Genomic DNA, 20,428 nt, shown 5'->3' with positions numbered 1-20,428 from the left:
AGTTGTTTTTGTAATTATGAGAAAAGAAAAAAAAGAAAAAACAGCAAAGACAAAAGAAAAATCACCTCAGCCTCACATCCACATCCTTTAACACCAGCATTCAAAGAAACGGATAACTAATCACCCTTCTTCAAACTGAAAACTCTACAAATGGAGTTTTAATAAATAAATAATAAAGCCGAGCCACTTCAGACTGCTGGAAAATGTTTTAATGGGTTAATGCAGGCATTCTTGCAGACAACAATTTCATCTATTTTTTCCTTTTTTTCTTTTACTTCCAAAGTATCAACAAGTCAACGTGACGCTGAATGATGAGTAATATCATGTAAAAATGACGCTACTCTTAATTTACAAAATCCTCGGACGTGTCTGTCACACCACACTACATACAAGACGGACTGAATAAACATGACAACCCCCCCCCCCTCCAAAACACAGAATAACATTGCCAGTAGAAGTGATGCTCAGCATCCTACAGATATCCAAGCATGTTAGAGGAAATTCTTTTTTCTTTTTTTTTGCACATACTCAATTAATGTAATTCTGCACAAATATGTCAGATAATCGCAGAAAAATATTGTTAAAAACAAAATTGGTACTTGGACAATTTCTTTTGACAATAACATGACCATGCATTAGTCTTTCCACTTTTAGTTGACCACAATATACTGAGAATATATAATTGCGAGTTGGCAATGCTAAAAGAAAGAGATTCTCAAAATTTCATCTATAACAGTTCACAGATGTATGATCTGGAATATGTTGTTCAAATGGGAGACTGAGTACATACTTCCATATACTTCCAATGTTTTTTATATATTTAGGCCAAAGTATCCAAACTTTTCCGTCTTAAATGGATTGACACTGGACTTAATGGTGGCAGATTACTAGGTTTCCAACACAAATGTGCAATAGAACAGACTTTCTTGTACATTGGTCTTCTGAAGATGGTTTAACTGTCATTTACATAGAAATGGTGCCATCAATATGGGGCATACACATCTTTTAAAAAGTGTAAAGAACTGACCTTGCACTAAGAGTGTTCATGCTTTTTTTTAATGTCTAGTCACAAAACGGGCTAAACATTACAAATATATAATATTTCCCATTTAGTTAAACCTTTGTTACGTTCCTATAGAACTCCATATCAAAATGACTATACATGGGAACTAGTGCAACCTGGAGGAGGCCTGGTCTTTGTGACAAGGCAGGCACAGAGTAAAATAGACGAAGTACTCTGGAGCAGATCCAGAGCAATGGCAGATATATTAAGGCCATTTTGAAAATTATAGGAAAAAAAAAAAGAAAAAGAAATAAAAACTGAAGCAGAGAACTTGGCTTGCTACCCAGGCTGAACAGAATTCAACTGGGGCAGCAAAGCAAGCAAACAAATTCAAATGATTCAAATTTTTTATTCCAATCCATTGATGTCAGCCTTCCACATGCCAGCCTCCCCACATCTCTGGCCAGAAAGCTCCACTCTTCTTTATTCAAGTGTGTTCAGTTTGGTGGAAATAAAGAGTGGTACCCTCACTTGTCCTTCCTTTGTAAACCCATGCTTCGCACCTCCAGTAAAGTCCTAGGGCAAAGTCAAACAGTCAGGACTGTTTTAGGCGCTTCCGTGGAAGACCAAAGGGTGGGCACTGCGCTGAAGCCAGGGCTCGGAAGGCTTCTGCTACCAAGTGAGGATGGGACTGGATCATTGACTTCCAGCCTGCAGTCTCCATTATATCTGTGGCATGACTGTAAGCACAGACAAAATGAAGTCAATGCTCAAGCTTGATAATCTGAACATTAAAATTCAATAAACATAAATGAGGTTGTAATGACAAACCAAATAAGAGGTTTGATTTGTGGGTTGTATGACAAACTTGCAAAGAGCCCATTAGTACTTCCTGAGCAACAGAGCATAAAAACAAAGAATAAACATTTCAAGGTGTCCCGCAACACTGCACTACATCATCTGAAAGAAAAACTTGCCATGGCGACCACTCCCATCTTTTAAAATTGAACAAATATTCCATTTCCGGGGTTTATCCAAGTATGAGTCTATTAATAACTTGGATACAAAGATATGAAGCTTCAAACTGAGAAGGCAAATAGCACTCTGTCTGCCTGGGCTAAAACAATGAATTCTAATGCATCTGGTTGGGAGAAGAGATAAGAGTGTGTTATTAATCTTGTGTCACATATATCAGCTAATTACATACTTGCTATTCCAGTTCTTTCCATCTTTACAGCCCAGCTGTCTCAGGACACTGCACCTATGGCAAGGAGATAAAAAGGTAAGCATTCAGGGCTGGTAAACAGAAATGGCAGCAGGAATTTATCACTGGAGGTTTTTTTTTTCTTTTTTTTTTTTTTGCGATACTTGCCTGTTGATAAAATCTATGGCTTGTGCTTTGAGCTGCTCAGCACTGTGCAAGTCAGCCAGGATGAGGGTGTCAGCCACATTCTCCACTGAAAGGCTGTTGCACAAGGCCTCTTCACACATGACCTTTAAACGCTCCAGAGCATACTGGAGTGGTGGGGTGGGGGGTGGGACGGAGAAAGCAGCAGTTAAAGCCTTGAGGTAAAGTAAATCTCCATGTTTGGGGGCTTCATCTTAGCTATTCTAAACAGTCCATCAAGTTCAGAATTGTCACCATTTACTAAAAGCTCGCATACCAAATCATTCATCAGTACAATGATACAAAAATACCCTGCTTCCTCTGAAAGAGCTTCCTTACTTTTAAATTAGCAAAAGACTAAAAAGGAACCGGCTTCACAACATTATACCCTACAGAAATATTACAACAATAACGATTTGATCTAAGACGTAAATCTACATTTTCTCAATTGTCAGTGACTTGAATTTTCTTTGTTATGAAGTAGGCTTTCCATAGGCCACCACATTACAAACTACTGATTCACTTCTGTTAACTCAGAGCTGTATTTACTTGAATCTATGAAGGGTTACATGTGTACACATCATGTGCAAGCCTGTTCTAAAAAATGAAGGAATGATCAGGAGACTGAAAATAATAAAAATAATAAAAATCTAAACTATTCATACTGAAATGATATCCCATTAGATGCAAGCTAACAGCTGCATAATTACAGAACAGACCACCGTAAGCCTCATTGACTTGCAAACAGTTTCTCTCCCTCTCGACTCTCCGAGCAGTGTAGAGGCTCTGAACAGTAAAACAGTTTACTTTCTGCCCATGGCGATAATACACCCAATTACTGTTTCAGCATTACTGTACCAGTGTTTAAGTGACTGATGTTATTACTCAGTTTATGTGGTATGTTTCTGGTGATGGTTGAATTTGGTGAGGCCAAAAAGAAGATCAAAATAAACAAAATTATATAATGATGTAAATGTATTTAACTTAGAAACTGGCATAATTAAACATAACTAAAAGTGTTACATTCTGAGTAAGACAAAGCAGGTTCATTTGTATAGCACATTCCATGTACAAGACAGTTCAACATGAGTATTTTTCAGCTTTTTTTAAAAAAAAGAAAAACAAGCTTTTATTGATGATTGATCAAATGTTAGCATAACTGTCAACTGAGTTGGTGCTTACTTTATCAGCAGCTGCCAGCAAGTTGTCTGCCATTTTCTCCAAGTTTGGGGCCTTCCCTGTATAGATGAAACCCATCATTTCCCTAAACACATCCGGATCCACATCACTGATGTCAACACGATTCTGCAGGAAATAAAAGGTTTGTTTACTAAGTATAAGGAGAGGGCATCTATCCATATATGTGACAAAAGAAGATAAGTTGTGTCAGGCATTCATTTCAAATGTGACAAAGCATTTTGAGCCATGATGATGCAGCATGTGAAAAGAGAGAAAGGTTTTGTGTAGTGAGGATTCATGATAAACTATCAGAACCTGTTATTCTTACCTTTTTACTTTCTTCCATTTCATGTTCAAACATTGCATTAAAAACTGGTGACCTCGCTGTCAAAACAAATAAACAAATGAGCACATTTGCATTTACAAAAAGGACTAGCAAACATCACCAACAGTAATAATGATAGCAAAGATGATGTCAGAGCAAGGATGTCCCCATCTACCTTCATGAATCTCTTGAAGGCTCATCTCCCAAACCCTCCAACTATTCTCAATCAAGCTTTCAATTTCTTTAAATGTTCTTCTACTCTGTCCTTGAGATTTAGTACCTAATGATGTATGCCTAAGCTTGAATGTTGTTCCTCGCTTGTAAGACCCTTTGGATCAAAGCATCTGGTACATGAGTAAATGCAAATCTGTACCGGTCTATTTCAGTACAAAAATGCAGCAAAATTCACACAACCACCACTATGTCAGCATTTTCAGATGCTGACAAAGATTATTGGTAAACTATTTCCACCACAATTTCCCCCTGAACACTGCAGCAGCAGCCATGTCTAATTGAGATGAGCTGAAGGAGAGAGGCAGCCTCTCAATCTCCTGGATCCTATAGTCATCTAGGTCAAGCAGGGCCAAGCGGGGCCAAGCAGGGGTAGTAGGGTGGATTAGCAACCACTGCAGAACTAGGCCGCTGCACATCAATCCAGGCACACAGACCCTCCTTAGCTTTTCAAAGCCCCTATAACTCTCCACAAAAGCCCATTAAGAAGCAGCACAGATACATCTTCCAACACTCCTCTCCTGATTGTTGCTATACTAAGTTCTGCGAGTTGAGACGTTATACCTGCAAGGATGGATTTGTGGGCTTTGAACTCCTGCCCTCCCACATAGAGGCTGCAGTCTGTGAAACGCGAACACTCCCACAGGTTCCCCAAATCATCAGACAGCTGACACTCTGGTACCTTCAGCATGTTCATGTTGGACTGGCCCGAAATGTTAACAGAGTCCTGGACAACGCTTACCTGTAAAATATTTAGAACAATACACTGTAGCATCTTCAGCAAACACTATATATATCTGCATCAGTACAATTTATGTTAAATTGCTCCTTTTAAAGTAAACCTTCCAGAAATTGGGGAGGGATTTTTCTGCACAAAACAAAACAAAAAAAAAAAACTTAAAAACAAAATTAATTACAATCTCTGCCACACCTAACTGATACAAAAAATATATTTTGTCCTTAATTTAAATGTATTTATCAGGGTGGCAATTTCCCTTACATCTATGGCGTCTTTCTGGAAATGCAGACTGACACACTCTTAATTGATGAAAAAATTCAGGCAATTGCATTTACATCAAAACACACTGACACCTCATTTAACTTGTTCCTTGAAAGAACACCTTTCAAAGACATTTACTCTTTTTTGACAAGTTGAATTCAATTATTTCAAAAACAAGCTCCATTGTAAATGTTAAGACGGTGGAAACATTTCTCTTGCCAAAAGTAAAATGTCATTAGATGCAAATCTCAACATTATGCCACAATTCAGTATTCACTCAGGTGTAATAAAAGAGACTCTTTCCATTAAAGGTTACACTACGGATCATAAATGTTTCAATAAAGTAATAATCATTTCAGCATTCAAGCTACTTGTCACATACAGGATGGAAGCAGCTCCTTACTATGACGGGTATGCACTGATAGAAAATAAAAAAAGATAAAAGCTGAACAGAAACATTTAAATAGCTGCATGTTGGTTTGATTATAACTTTTACAATCAACAGAACAGGCATTCAAATTAGTGAGGAAGGTTTGGCTCTATGTTGGTTGAATTAAAGCAATAAGAAAAACAAAGACAACCATGATTCGTTTAAATATCAAGAAAACAGCCCTGCATCACTGACCTCACAGAACAGAGTGAGCTTGTCATCTGGTAAGAGTCCGTTCGCTTCATCAAGGAGAAAATCTCTCCTTATAAACTTTTTGAAGCCCCAGTCTTTGCCTTGGACAAATCTATATGCTCTTTGGCTTTCTGTAATCGGGAGAGAAATTAAGATAAGCCTCACAATAGTGTTTGTATTTGTAAGTTGGCTGGTTGTGGTATAAAAGCAACAAACTATACAGAAGAGTTGGACATGATGATAACTTTAGATTGCCTGTACTCACCCATTGCTTTTGTCTCCTCTCTTTTAGCATTCAACAAAGAAAATTTAAACTTTGCTCTGACTTCACTTTTTGGACAACTAACAAGAAGTAAATACAACGACAGATAATCTTTGCTTTCATCATCAAGTCCCTTTGGATTGACTCGCAGACACCTGGCAAATAAACAGATAACACCGCACATCAGTTATCTTACAAACCTGAGAAAATAGTACTTCTTTTATCAATTTGGTAGAAAATAAAACACGGCTATTTGTCTTTAGGGGGGATTTTCTCTTTCCTTTAGAGACTTTTTGTAGCTTTAACCAAACAAAGATTGTTAATCGATGTTCATCCTTAGGCAGAACAAATGAACTGGATGTTATTTAAAAAAAAATGTGAGAAAAACTGATAGAGCTAAAACATGTGTTTAAATTTCATGACCATTTAATGACCACAGAAACCTTAAAAATCATATACAACGACTTTGAGTACTGACCACTTCATTTTGTCATTAGGGCCAGAAGAGAAGGTAGAGCTCTTTAACACCTCTCCCATTTCTTCTCTGCAAAAACTAAAGTTGTTTATGGTCCACATGTAGGAAAACTTCACAACTTTCACCTTGGAACCAAAAGAAGAAACAGAGGAACCATGAAAACAAACATATTCTTTTATTAAAAAACAAAAATCCAGTCATGATATTTTGACATTTTCTGATTAAATTATCACTAAATATTAAATATTCTGCAGTTCAACTTTTCCAACACCAAACATCCAATGTTTCTGCTTTCAAAGCAAACATACATCCACCTAAAAATACTGCAATATGGCACAACACAGAAGAGAAAACTGACCCCATCAGGCAATGTGGTGAACATTATTTAGTGTGTTCATTTATGTCCATACCTGTGTGTAACACCAGCTCTCTGCCACAGGTCCACTTGACATCTCCCCAGGAGGAGGAGGGGTGGGAACCCGTGACATCACTGGCTTAGAGATTCCACCCACTCGCTTCCTAAAAGCACTAATAATTCAAGAAAAAAAAAAACATATTACATTTTCCATAGCTTGGTGAAATATCTTTAGGATGACTAAATTCCTCACAAGGTTGCTACCATCAGAGGTTCTGTACTGCTGTGACACCATTTTTTTTCCTTTTTTAAAACTGATTTAACTACAGAACTGGAGGTAACAGATCATTTTATAATCAGTTCTATAATCAATTCAGTTTTATGAGTGAGTGAGTGAGTGGCCAGCATGGCTTATGTCATTTATAACTCCTTGTATTGGGACCACTGCGGTGGAAATACCCATCTGGACTTCCATATTTAAGTAGATGTTTGTTGCTAAATTGTTGTGCATTTGATTTTAAAGTTGAGGATTTGAACACTTGTTTTATTTTAATAATGTAACTACATATCCCTTGACATCCGTAAACATTTTCCCTCAGATGATGTGCACGTGTAACTTTGAGTAAATTTAGCATCTCTTCAGACTTTTCAGATAACTTTCTACCCAGAGACTGAAGTAATATCACTATATTTTCTTAAAATGGGTTTCAAAATGACTTCTGTGTAGCTGTTTAACAGAAATATTAACGCATGGGATTTTGGATGGGGTCAGTAACCAGGTCTCTACCTCTAGCTCTGAACAACCTGGACCTGGCTCTAAGACAAATTAGAAAATGCCAATCAATGGACATTTTTGACAAATGGTAAACTCTTAATATGTTACCATAAGGGAATGTTATGATGGTTTAAAGGTGAATCCAAGTAATAAAAGTATAAACTGAAAGCAAAGCTGGAAAGATGAAGATGCAGTAAAAGTCTGAATTTATCAGAATAGCTTCTCAATGACAAAGTATTCTATTCTAAGCTGAAGGATCAGAAAGTTCAACTTCATCATAACTGCAAGTCAAAAAACAAATTAAGTAAGATAGCCAATAATGGTGAAACAATCATACAATAGAAAAGCTTAATGTGCAGAACTTTAGTACATCATCAGCATCTCTTCTTTTGGTCCCTGTTTAGTACTATTAATCAATTTTCCACCAAAGATAATAAGAGAGTTTAAAAGTGAGCTATACTATCCTAAGACTGTTGTCTCCTATAAAAAAGCTTCTGCCAGAACAGCAGCACAGCTTAAAGCATGTGAATCCTGATATTTAAACAACACATTATGTCAGACTGGGTTGCCCGTTAATTACAAGTAAACATGCTTTTTTTCCCCTCTCTCTCCCAACTTGTCCATTTCCCCTTACTGTAGTGCAGTGGAAGGACACATAAACCACTATATAGATAACGCAACAAGAAACAGAGAAGAAACCACTCTTGCCACAATGCTGACCAAATGATGAGGTGAACTGGTAACTAAGAATCACATTAAGTTAGGATTTCAATATATTGCACATACCGTTGGAAAAACCCATTTGCAAAATGTTGCTTATCTAATAAGTTTTTTTTTTTTTTTTGGCCAAGCAGGCTCGGATGACTAATTTCACTAAACCAGCATTAAAGAGTTATATCATATCAGCATATCGAGCAAAGGCAAAATGACATGCTCAGACAGGTACATGTTTACTGTACATGAATCAAAAAAGTATATTACACAATGGCCTGAAGTGACATTAATGAGTTTGGAGTTTCATGATATTCAACTTATTCTTTCTCACAAAGTCCATATCTAAATTCCAAAGCGTTTAATCATCATCAGCCCTATAAGTGCTTCAACTGTGCTTAAAATTATTCAAGAACACAGCATATATTCTGGAAACTAGCAAATGCACTAATATATATATATATATATATATATATACATATTCTTTTTTTTTTTTTTACTTTTAATGCATATGAATGCACATAAACATTTTACTTTCTGTAAAAATTCCAAAAGAGAAAATGTAACAGCAAGTCAATATGAAATATGGTAAATTATGACACTGATTTAACCATTTTTTTCTTTTGCAAACTCTCTTCCTTGAGAAACTTTCTTTCTGTGCAATGGCCCAGCCTTGTGAATCTCTGCGTCTCAGAGTAAATTGAAATATTCACACATACTATGCCTGGGGTGGTTTTGTGTGTATTCAGTGGGAAACTCAATACCACAAATGTATTTTCCCCATATAAATTTTCCAAATAGGAGCCCTCAAGTTGAGGACTTTACGTGCACACATAAGCTTGCAGTGACTTGTAAGTTCAACTACTTTCTGTGTAGCAAGTTACCTCCAACACCCCTTCCTTAAATGTGAAATCTGAGTCATGCATCATCATCAATACATTTTAGTCATTCCCATCACCTCTTCAGTTCTTGCAATGAAAGGATGGAGTTTGTCTATGTAATCACGAAATACTTCATGGCCCCATCTTCATACTTCACTCTAGAAACATAGAAGAAATAATAATAAAAATATGACTTCGGGTGTTGAAATTTTATTGACTGAAACATCTCTAAATGAAACCATCATGCTTATAAGCTCTCAGGTCACCAAAGGCTATCAACAATTGTACTAACGGCCAAAAAACTTGTCAATAAACCATGTCAGCATGACATGAACATCCAAATCAGTCATAAATATTAAGGTGTTAAAATCCGTACATCAGCTCAGGACAAGATAACCATTTGTTAGCACACATTATTATACCATCTTTAAAGTACTTCCCCCATTATGTGTTTATTGAACCGTTTAAAATTATGGTCAAGCGTATCCTTCGAGTCATGGTTGGTCCCTCAAGTGATTTAGTTGAGCTAACTAAAGATTCACCTGCAACTTTGTTTGGCTAACACATTAGCTGGAGTTGTGCAACATCGCCTATAACACAACAGAGGATGCTATGCAGACAGGCATCAGACTAGCTAGTTTGATTTAGCTTAAAGTTAAACTATCGTTGTTGAATTGAGCGTTAAGGCTCTCATTTAGCTATATTTAATTTAATATGCCCGCAGATGTGATTACCCGTGAGGAAGATAAAAGGCACGAAAAAAGAAGAAGAAAAAAAAAGACAATTGTTAGCAACAGCTCGTTGTTGACGAAACATGAACTGAAGTGTCAATGCCAATTTCCACATCTTCAACATCGCTTCAAGATTTTTCACTATTTATCAGTTAAGCCTGTTTAAATAGAAATCAATAAAAAAGAAAGACTGCTACATGTAACAAGAACACAGTTAAGTGTAAGATGTATCTATCCCAAGCTAATGTTTTCAATAGCACGATTATTGTTAACTTCACTTTAGCCTTTACACCGCAAATACAGTTAACACTTATCAGCTAGCTTCACAACAACACGTTAGCAATCAATCTTTCCGCAAACCTACCAGGCAGCTTTGTATTATTAACCTTACTCCACAGCTGTCACACAATCAAGTTAAGGATACACAAAGTTAAATCGGTAATGTAATGTTTAGACCCCACAGTACCGGGGTAAAACAAAGGGCCTCCACGGTTTCTTATGACAGGATGCTAACTAAGCTAGCTAATGTAAACCCTCACGCTTTCGTACAATCTGCTGGAGGGAAAAACATCAGCTAAATAGCAGCTAGCCAGTGCTAATCTCTGCACTGACTGCTTACAAAAAGTTTAAAAAGACGTGGTAACGGCGTACCTTTCAATTTTATACTCCCATATATATCGAATAACGCATATAGCTTTGTGTTAAACTTGCTCCTTTCACCGTCCGTAACTTTGAACTCTTTTTTCATTCAGTCTCTTCACAGGGTTTCTTTGTCTAATTTATCTGTGCTAGCTTACACAGTTGTCTAGCTGGTTGTAGCTTAACAGGCTAGGAAAATATAGCCACTGCGCACGCGCGAAATTTAGATCGCGTTTATACATCAAACTCTTTTAAACAACACAACCTTAATAATAATAATAATAATAATTATAATAATAATAACAATTATTTTCAGCTCTGTTAGTTTCACTAGTTATTTGAGATTGTTCAGATGTTGATTATTTAGATAAGACACCCAAAGATTGAGGATCTTTTTATTGGTATTTTTATGCCCATGTTGTACAGTTATTTGCCTGTCTGTCTCTTTGTTTGTTTGTTTTTTTTTACTATGGACCACGAGTCTGCAATAAAGTCTATCTATCTCTATCTAAAAATTACCTTTTGCTAACAATACAGTACACCAGTGCCATTTTAAAGAAGAAATGGAGGCTATTTTGGTTTATATGTAATTGTAATATGTAAGGACTAAATAACAAGGTCAACACAAAAGAACTGACTACTCTTCAATAGTGCAATTTTTTCTGTTGTAAAAACTCTTTATGTGTTATGTTAGAAATTTCCTGCCAGACTATTGAAACCAATGTGGGATTATCCTGTTGCTAATAGACTACACAGTGTATAGAGCAGAAATTTTAACCAGGTTTGTGTTTTCTCCCATTGAATATGTCAAACAATACACTCATCAGAAATAAACAAAACATTTGACTACTAACATTTGTTGTACTAGCTGACATATTCTGAAATTATTCACAACTTGCAAGTCACTTATACACCTTTGAACATATATCCTATTCTAAATTGTCTGTAGTAAAGACAACAATTTAATAAACACCAATTAATGTCTTAATAGCTAATACCAAAAAGTTAGCTTTGCAAGCATCTTTTCCTGGAAATCTGTTGGTGGTCATTCCCTGTCCTGGGCATTCTCCTGTTGTAATTTTAATGTTTTATGTAAAACACTTTGAGTTGGCTTGTACATGGAATATGCTATACAAATAAAACTCATTTTGCCATGCGGCCACTTATATATTTGACCACCCTGCTCATTTATGCATGTCTATTTCTTCACTTATTTAGAAAACTAACTTTTTATGTAGCTTTTTTTTTCTATTCTATTCTTTTTTTTTCCTTTCTTTTACCTAAGTACACTATTTCTGTCAATTTTTATATGTATACTTCTATACATTTAGCTTCTAGTTGTTCTTATTATTTTTTGGGTTTATTTGATTTTAGTAGTTTTGCTTTTGGTAAGTAGCTATGCTCAATCTGCAGGGGTGTTACCCTGGTGATGACCCTTACCTTGATGGTTAGGAGACCCTGTAGCACAGCCTTTTGGCTGCGATGTGCACCCCAGTTTGCCCTGATTTGGGTGGGTTCTGTGGCAATGCCGTCAGTGGTTGTAGAGGCAGTGGCTCTTGGTGAGGACGTACCCCTTAGATAACATATCATTTCCCCACCTGGTTTAGCAGTGCCAAGTCATATGTGCAAAATGGGGGGTGCGCATGGGTGTCATGTGTTTGTGTGTGCAAATGATAGTGTTTGTTTCTAAATATAACATGTGACATACTTGTGTGTGTGTGTGTGTGAATGCATGTGTTTGGGTTTTGTGTTTAATTATTTAGATTTGTTTAATTAAACAATCGTTCATGAACTTGTTCATATTTTGGGCTGAATGTACTGTATTTCTGACTGATGAACGTTATTGTGAGCACGCTCATTCTGGCATTCACAAATGCCAGAGAGGTTCTCTCACAGTTGGGCTTTGTTCAAGAGGGTGCCAGATTTCCATGGAGCCTTCCAAGCCAAATCCCGACTAAAACACATCGTAAACAGGCTTTAATATATAGGTGAAAAACACCAAATCTGACAACACCAGCCACCACAGCACTGCACCGTGCATGCGTCATGAAATTGTGAAACATGGAGACAAAATCCAACGAAGGCAGCAGCACCACCTCTGCCTCAATGATCACTACAGCATCTTCGTATGATCACTTAAATTATTTTTTGAAAAGGTCAGTGATGATCCAGGAGGGAAAAATCTAGTCTTTTTTTGTAAACTTTGCCTGCCGGGTGTCAAAAAGCAACTCTGGTCATCAACAACGTCAACAGCCAACCTGAAACAGCATATTGAAATTAAGCACACGGCTAGCCTTCCAATATGTGAACTAAATGTCACTAAAAACATTTTAAAGACTTGGCAACGGCATGCTAAGGCAGATCCTCTACCACCCAAAACTAAATAATAGCATACAGTGGCAGCAGCTCCGTTATCCTCATCTCCCACATGCAGGTGAAAACTTTTTGCAGTATTTTGTCGGAGACCTGCAGCTTTTGAGGAAAGAGGAACCCCCAGCTTTCATAAACTTGATAAATGCAAGACATATATGGTCTTTCATGTCTTCTTTTGTTTTGTTTTTTGCTTATTTATTTGGGCTGAATGTTGCACTTATATGACCCAAGTTCTACAACTTTTCTTTGGACAAACAAGTCAGAAAAAACACATTCACAAAAGACTGAAAAGTGACTTAATGAAAAGATAAATAATGGTTAAATGTTTTGCACTTTAAATGTAGCACTTTGAGGTACATAATTTGTTTCCTGCATCAGCCTGGTTCCCAACTCAGATAGTTTAATAATTCCTCATTAAAAAAAGACAATTTAAGAATTTAAGCAAGTTTTTCCTCATGTGTTTATACTGTAGGGGTGAACGCTGTAGCTGGCTATGAGCATGGACTGAATGGATGGCAACAATAGGAAAATTTTATCTAACACACTCTACACTGTCAGACTCGCAATGATTTTTGTTTGTTTTTCAGGTATAGCAGCACATTGAATTGATGCTGAATCTGTTGATGGAGATCATTCTGATTGGTTCCTCAGCATAAATAGAGAAAGCTCAATTTCAAAACTCATATTCCTTTTTTTTTATTCTTTATTTCTGATTTCTATCCCCTCTTATATTCTTCCACAACCAACAAACCAAGTGCTGCCAACACCCTTTCCTCAACAAAGTTCTCACTAGTCTAAAACTGCACAAAAACCTCCAATAATAAGTGAATGAAAATAGAATGATAATGAGAAAGCACTGCATTTTGATGTTTTTTTTTTTTTATTTATTTATTTATTTTTATTTTAATTCTACACAGTTTTCTGGTTTCTCCTGCTGTGTCCTCTAGTGCAGATGTATGTCTTAGCTTGAAGTTGGGCATTGTCTTTGCAACATTTTCATGTGCTATTTTGCACAGACGGTGGTGACAGGATGAGACCCAGCAGGGGGGTTTCATACTTGCTAGCTAATGATGTTGATTTAATATAATATAGATATATATATATATATATATGAGAGAGAGAGAGAGCGAGAGAGCGAGAGAGAGGAGAAACTTTGTGACCAGGAATCAGGAAAAGGTCAGCCTGCATTAGCAAGAGTAGTCTGTTGGTAATTACATAACAGGATATTATAACAGGACTGCTGTGCATGATGTTGTCATTTCAAAGAGAAATTTAAGAATACAGCAGTTAAACAAACAATAGACTGATTTTTAAGATGGTCGTCTGATGCTGAACATCCCTCACAATGTTTTTGACAACTAAAGAGCGTTCATGTGTGGTACACACCAAGAGATTAATCATAAATGCTTGACCCCACTGTGAGAACTCTGAGGAATCAGGCTATATCAGCAGCTGCTGATCTCATAGCTTTGCCCCACTGGGAGCATTCTGACTCATTGGATCCTGGTACGATACAAAGACAGCTTCACAGCTGACAATAAAACCCTGCATAAAGTTATGAAATCTGCAGAGAAAATCACAAACACACATCTCCCTGGAAGACATCTACACCTCTTGTTGCACCCAGAAAGCATCCATCTTAAAGGGCCAATCTCACCCAACCAAAAAACTGTTTGAACATCTGCCCTCAAGGAGAGTATACACATCCATTATAGCACGCAGCCTAAGTTTTTACCCCAAAGCCATTATCACATTAAACATTACAGTGAAATAGCACATATTTTAGATAAAAATATGGGACTCAATTATGGTGTAATATTTTAAACTTTACTGTGCATAATTTATTAACCTCTTCCACAGATAAATGATTTATTTTTCCACATTTTCACTCGCAGGTGTTGTCCATGCTGAAATCCATGTAAGATATTTGAGTCTTATGTGTTGAGTGCTGCTGCATGCAGTGCACCAAAATTGTTCCTGTTTATATAATGGAATAACGATTAAATAATTTTAAGGGGGGTCTGTTGGTGCTGTTGTTTTGAGGGCTGCATATTCTGTTATCATATTTTAGGTCCATTTCTATCATGAAAGGAAGGGTCACTCCAAACCAATACAATAAGGATGCATTCAGTTTTGTTGCTTACATAAGGTCAATATTTTTCTGGTATGTAGTGACATCAAGTCTGCAGAGCATTACTATCTGAAGCAAGACAGTAAATTTTTTTTTTTATTCATAGACTATTCAGTCAAACTCAATAAATGTGAGCTTTAGGTTATTATATGTTAGCACAATTAAATAGGCTGTAAGTACAGAAAATGCGAAAAAAAAAAAAGATAACTTGATATATCTAAATTAAAGGAAAATGAAATTCCAAACTGCAGCTCATCATCTCAGATTCTTCTGTCTGCTTCTAATGTCAAACACAACGCAGCTTCTGGGTAGTCATTCTCTGAAACAATGCCCCATGAAGGGATCCCTGTAGGCCTCTGATAACCAATTCCCTTTCAGATGGATGGACACTCCCTCTGTAGAATGAGTAATAAATAGCTGTTTCTGGACCAGCTTTGATTCACTTGCAATGTATAGAGCAGCCTTTGATTTCTTCTTCTTTTTTTTTTTGTCTTTTTCTTTCTTTTTTTCATGCTGCACTGTATAGTGATAACAAACACCTAGCATATTTCCTTCTGGTCAAATTTAAAATGATAAAATGTCACATTTTGCTGAACATATCAAATATCTTCAAAATCCCAGCAGAGATCCATCTTGAAGTTTAAGGGTCTGTTGATATGATCACATTTAGAGATACACAGAGATGCTTATCACAAATCTGAACCAGTCTGACTTAAGGGCAGGAAAATAAGGCCGCCGGCAACATTTTCCAACACACTTTTAATACTCTGAGAAAGTTCAGCAATGATAATTTTGCTGTATTTATCTGCTATTCTATTAAAAAATCTCAACACAGAATTAACGGGTTTAGAGCACATTGTGTGCTTTACAGTTTTCTTTCCAGCAAACTCAGATCACTTAAAGTTTGGTTACCCAGGTTATTCTGGGTCCAGACACAACCTTTTATAATATATTTTTTATAATATCTTTTTTTAAGCTAATAACAAAATGATCCAAGATTAATTCATTTTTCTTTAACTGACATTCTTAAAAAAAAGATAATAATATATATATATATATATATATATATATATATATATATATATATATATATATATATATAGTACTTTTTACAAAGTAGATTGTTCTCAGTACTTCACCTTGTTAAATAAAGAAAATCATAATAAATAGAGGTGTGTTAGGGCATGTTTAACTTCAGAATGATTTGCTCTGAATACTTCTTTCATCTCTTTGTTATTTGACGTATTCATCAGGTATGAATAGCCCTCCGCATGAATATCTCCTTGAGCAATGAGTGTGACAGTCGTCTACCTCTAATGTACAATACTCTAATTAAGAGAATCTTAAACCACCGCTGATATTATTCCTGACAAGCATTCAACGCCTTAAGTGATGGAGACTGATCGAGACAGAACTTATGAGCATGAAAAAAGAGCTGCAGTGACAAGACGAACCCGAGTGACCTCATCAGAAAATGGCCATACAGATGTCGAGAGAAAAATTGATTTAGACATTAGTCACACTTTTTCCCCCACTATCTAGGAAATAAAGTCATAACACTGAACAATGAGGTTGGGAACAAAGCAGAAAAATCCACTTTAATCTAATTTGATAAAATCTAAGTAATAACCCTTATGTGCATCCATAAATATTCATTAGATGGATTTGAAAAATTGTAGATCAAATCATAAATAGTTCTCTAGAAAGTTCTTCATGCACTACTGCTAGTTTACTTAAAAAAAAAAGAATATGTAAAATGTACTGGAACATTACTTCTTTTTGAAGAGATCTGAGCATCTTTATGTATATACGGTATTAATTCTGAATGCACTGTATTATAGTTTATTATGAGGAACCAGGGCTGGACCGGAACAATAAATCGGCCCGGGAATTTTGAGCCAAACCTGGTCCAGCAGGTATTGATGGAAGGATGAAGCCTATGAATGAAAAGAGACGTTCTTGCAACAGTGCTTGAACGCTGTTCTTGATAGTGTATATGGACTTGTCTAGTAAACTTAGACAACCTACACCATCCTTCCAGCCCTGTTAATCTATACAGTAGCGGAAACCAACAGGGTGCTTGGTCTAGTTAACCTCCTGAACAATGTACAACGTATGATGGGATGCTGATAGAGGAAGGACAAAGAGGAAAAGAGGTGAGACATGATCATTAATGGACATTAAAATGAATAAATGACAGATTTAGTGATATTTTCATTGACTTTTCACTACATCAATGAACAGCACAGCAGCACAGAACATTTGCTCAGACATGGCAACCTTTAAAAAGTGAACAGAGAGAGACAGAAAGGTGAGAAAGAATAACGCTTGATGGACTTACTTATATGATCATAGTACTGGTATCTGGAAAAATGTGTGAAAATAGTTGCATCATATACTCTGTACAGTACTTACTTAGAGGAACCTCCTGACAAAAAATGAACAACGTATGATGGGATCCTTAAAAATAGGACAGAAAAACAGAGATGAGATGAATATTAAAATGTATCTGTGACAAATTGTGACTGAGTGATATTTTTAGATTATGAAGTCACCACAGCAATAAAAAGTCACCTCAGACCTCCACAGCAGCAACACTGAACATTTCTTCAAACATGAAAACCTTTAAAAAGTGAAGGGGGACAGACGGAGAAAGGTGAGGAAGAAAGACACTTGGACTTACTCAGATGGTCACAGTACTGGTGTCTTTACTCTAGAAAAATTGTTTAATCATATATTCTAGACAGTAATCAGAGGAAACCACGGCAGGCTTCCAAAAATGAGTGACAGCATCCTGTAAGAGACAATGAGAGGTTCAGGCTGGAAGGAAACTGCTGTTGATGTAAACACAATACCTCATTCTCATATTTATTCCACCTAGTGTCTTATGCATTAAGACCTATTAAGGTGCACTAATTCTAATTAATTTTAAGAAGCATTTTCTCAGCACTTTACTTGTTTGCACTCAAGTTAGATGCAAAACTGCTTCTTCAGATTGTACTACAGAGGATATTTATGTCTAAAAGACAATTAACATAGTTACTTTGAACTCCATAGAACTTTTATATTAATGGGCAGCATCACATATCCTGGAAAATAGAGATGAGATGAAGTGTCCTATAACATCTTTACAGCTGTTTAGTTTTTCTGTTTAGCTGTGATTGTAGTTGTTGTGAATTGTTTTCTACCTTTTGTTTTGTTTTCTCTCTTTTTCTACCTTTTCTCTTCCTATTTCTTCTCTATCCACCTGTTTCTCCAGTCTGGTCCAGCAATTATAAGCAAAACCAAAATTTAAAATAATAATTAAAAACAACATTTCAGATTCAAGGGGAGTCAGACATCCAAACGGCTCCTCTTGGCAGAGTAAATTTGTTCAGCACAGTACGACAGCCAGACCATCATTCTGCTGTCATGATGCTGGACAGGAGAGGTTAAAAAAGAAAAAAGGAACATCTGTGTAAATGGCCTTTTTTTTTTTAATCAAACTGCATTGTAACAGTGTGGTTCTGTGCCGAGCTGCAGTCATAAAAAGCTCAGAATCACTGCCTGCTTCATTATTCACCTGGTACTTTTACAGTCTTTTACCAGATACAGCCGGGATTAACAGATCCGTCGATACACTGCTGCCACTCCAAGACTGATGTCTCTCACTCTTCTGCTGGCAAAGCTGCACCAGTGTATGTCTGCAGAATCCTTCCAGAAAAATCTTGAGAAAAGTTTGTTCCCAAAACGATATTATATCAGTTTAATTGTAAATGATTAATTGTTTGCTGATATCACAAGTTCTGCCACAATGCAATCTTGATTTAATTCAGGAGCCACTGATTGACGTGAGATGACATCACATGCTAATTTAATCCAGTCACCTCTATTCATAATACACCACAAAACAGATTCTAACCTTAAAGAGTAGGAGATCCTGGATAAACCATTCAAACAAACCGCACTGGGAAAATACACAATTCAAAAGTCCAAACCCCTTTTTTCAGACTTCCCCCTGAAGCCACGTCTCCAAAGTGCAGAAACGTGCAATGCTTGTTCCTGAAGGTTCACGTGCACTGGCCGATTCGCTAACACTCTGCTCTTTCTCCACTCTCCTTCAGCTTTTTCTTGGAAGTAGCCTTCTCCAAAACAGTTTTTCTTTCTGACTCGATATCGGCCCCTTTTCTGCCACAATGTTCCTTACTAAGTGTGTACAGTAATTTGGTGTAGTAGTGAGTTAGCCAAGCTCTGTAGCCAAATCTTAAATTCCTGATTTCATGTTTTGCTGAGTCAAATTTTTCTTTGAAGTTATAAACTCAGAACACAAGAGTTAATTCTGTTTTACTCTGACTTTGATGGAACAAAATCTTCATGTGGTCCCATTGATTAATAGTTTTAGCTCCATTTTTTACCACAGCAAATGAGAATAAGTAAAAGTGACTTAATCATGCAAACTACTGCTTTAGTTGATCCAAGATTATCCAAATAATTATCAGCCCTCTTAATGATGCTACATAATCAAACCTAGCATGAAATAGTGCACCAAAAATAATATTAGCAACTCTTGGTTTAATACAGGAGAAACTTGGACTACTTTCCAGCTTTTTTCATTTTAAACGAATGTAGCGATGCCACTTTTCACTTTCAGCATTTTGTTAACTCTTGTTTGCAGAGCACAATCTGTAGATTTTATGAAATATTAAACCACTGAAATTATGCCGTTGTGTAGAAAACATTTCATCCACCAGTAAAATATTTCAGAGAAATGCCTTCATACTAACAATTATCCTTTACTTCCTTTTAATTCACAATAAGAAAAGGATGACAATGTGATTTGTTAAATGAATTTTTATGATAAAAACAGCTCCTTAATACGCATCCAGAGAGCAGATAGATCACTTTTTAACCACAAGTCAATGACGACATCTCAGCTGATGATAACTGATTTCAAACACTATGTAGAGCATCAGTTCCAAGATGTCTAGAAATTTAAACTGATTTTACCTGCCATTCCCTAAACAAGTTGTAATCCTTGGTAACTAATCTAAAAACCTTGATATCATGAATCATGAAGTCTGAAGTACAATTGCTTTTTGGTATGATAACTATTATCTGTTTGTCACAATTATGATTTTTTTTATTATTATTTTCCATATTTCATATATTTGATTCACTGAATGACATAAATGAAAAATATGCTTTTAGAATAGAATAGAATAGAAATACTTTATTAATCCCTTTGGAGAGTCCTCAGGGAAATTTGGGTAATTTAGGTTTTGGGTAATTTGGGTTTTAGGAGTTCAAACGTGGTTTCTTTAAATAACACATAGCAGTAAGTCTTTACTGTGATTTCCTTTTCAGTAAAT

The 20,428-nt window shown here is 36.2% G+C and overlaps 1 protein-coding gene across 3 annotated transcripts; it reads right to left on the bottom strand.

Annotated features, from left to right (window-relative positions):
- Positions 1–194: 194 nt before the first annotated feature.
- spopla (speckle type BTB/POZ protein like a) lies at positions 195–10,773 on the bottom strand. Of its 3 annotated transcripts, none has more exons than XM_042002030.1 (12): positions 10,589–10,773; positions 9,284–9,364; positions 6,895–7,012; positions 6,488–6,609; positions 6,013–6,164; positions 5,751–5,878; positions 4,690–4,867; positions 3,898–3,953; positions 3,573–3,695; positions 2,376–2,518; positions 2,211–2,264; positions 195–1,743 (listed from the first exon to the last, which is right to left on the bottom strand). In XM_042002030.1, the coding sequence occupies exons 3-12, from the start codon at positions 6,970–6,972 to the stop codon at positions 1,599–1,601; spliced, it is 1,179 nt and encodes a 392-aa protein (XP_041857964.1). In that variant the 5' UTR covers positions 6,973–7,012; positions 9,284–9,364; positions 10,589–10,773; the 3' UTR covers positions 195–1,598. The 3 variants fall into 3 exon arrangements, with proteins under 3 accessions (XP_041857964.1, XP_041857965.1, XP_041857966.1); XM_042002031.1 differs by lacking the exon at positions 10,589–10,773 and adding an exon at positions 10,302–10,434; XM_042002032.1 differs by lacking the exon at positions 9,284–9,364.
- Between the last annotated feature and the right edge of the window lie 9,655 nt (positions 10,774–20,428).

The sequence above is a fragment of the Melanotaenia boesemani genome, chromosome 12 (assembly GCF_017639745.1).
Source record: "Melanotaenia boesemani isolate fMelBoe1 chromosome 12, fMelBoe1.pri, whole genome shotgun sequence".
Classification (NCBI taxonomy): Eukaryota; Metazoa; Chordata; class Actinopteri; order Atheriniformes; family Melanotaeniidae; genus Melanotaenia; species Melanotaenia boesemani.
Note: the sequence above shows the minus strand (reverse complement) of the source record. Positions and strands in the feature narration are given on the sequence as shown.

Coding starts and splice junctions, on each gene's coding strand:
- spopla (XM_042002030.1), bottom strand. CDS start 6,972: ATGTCACGGGTTCCCACCCCTCCTCCTCCTGGGGAGATGTCAAGTGGA. Junction 6,165..6,487: donor CCTAATGACAAAATGAAGTG/GTCAGTACTCAA, acceptor TTTATTTGCCAG/GTGTCTGCGAGTCAATCCAA. Junction 4,868..5,750: donor AGCTCACTCTGTTCTGTGAG/GTCAGTGATGCA, acceptor AATATTTTACAG/GTAAGCGTTGTCCAGGACTC.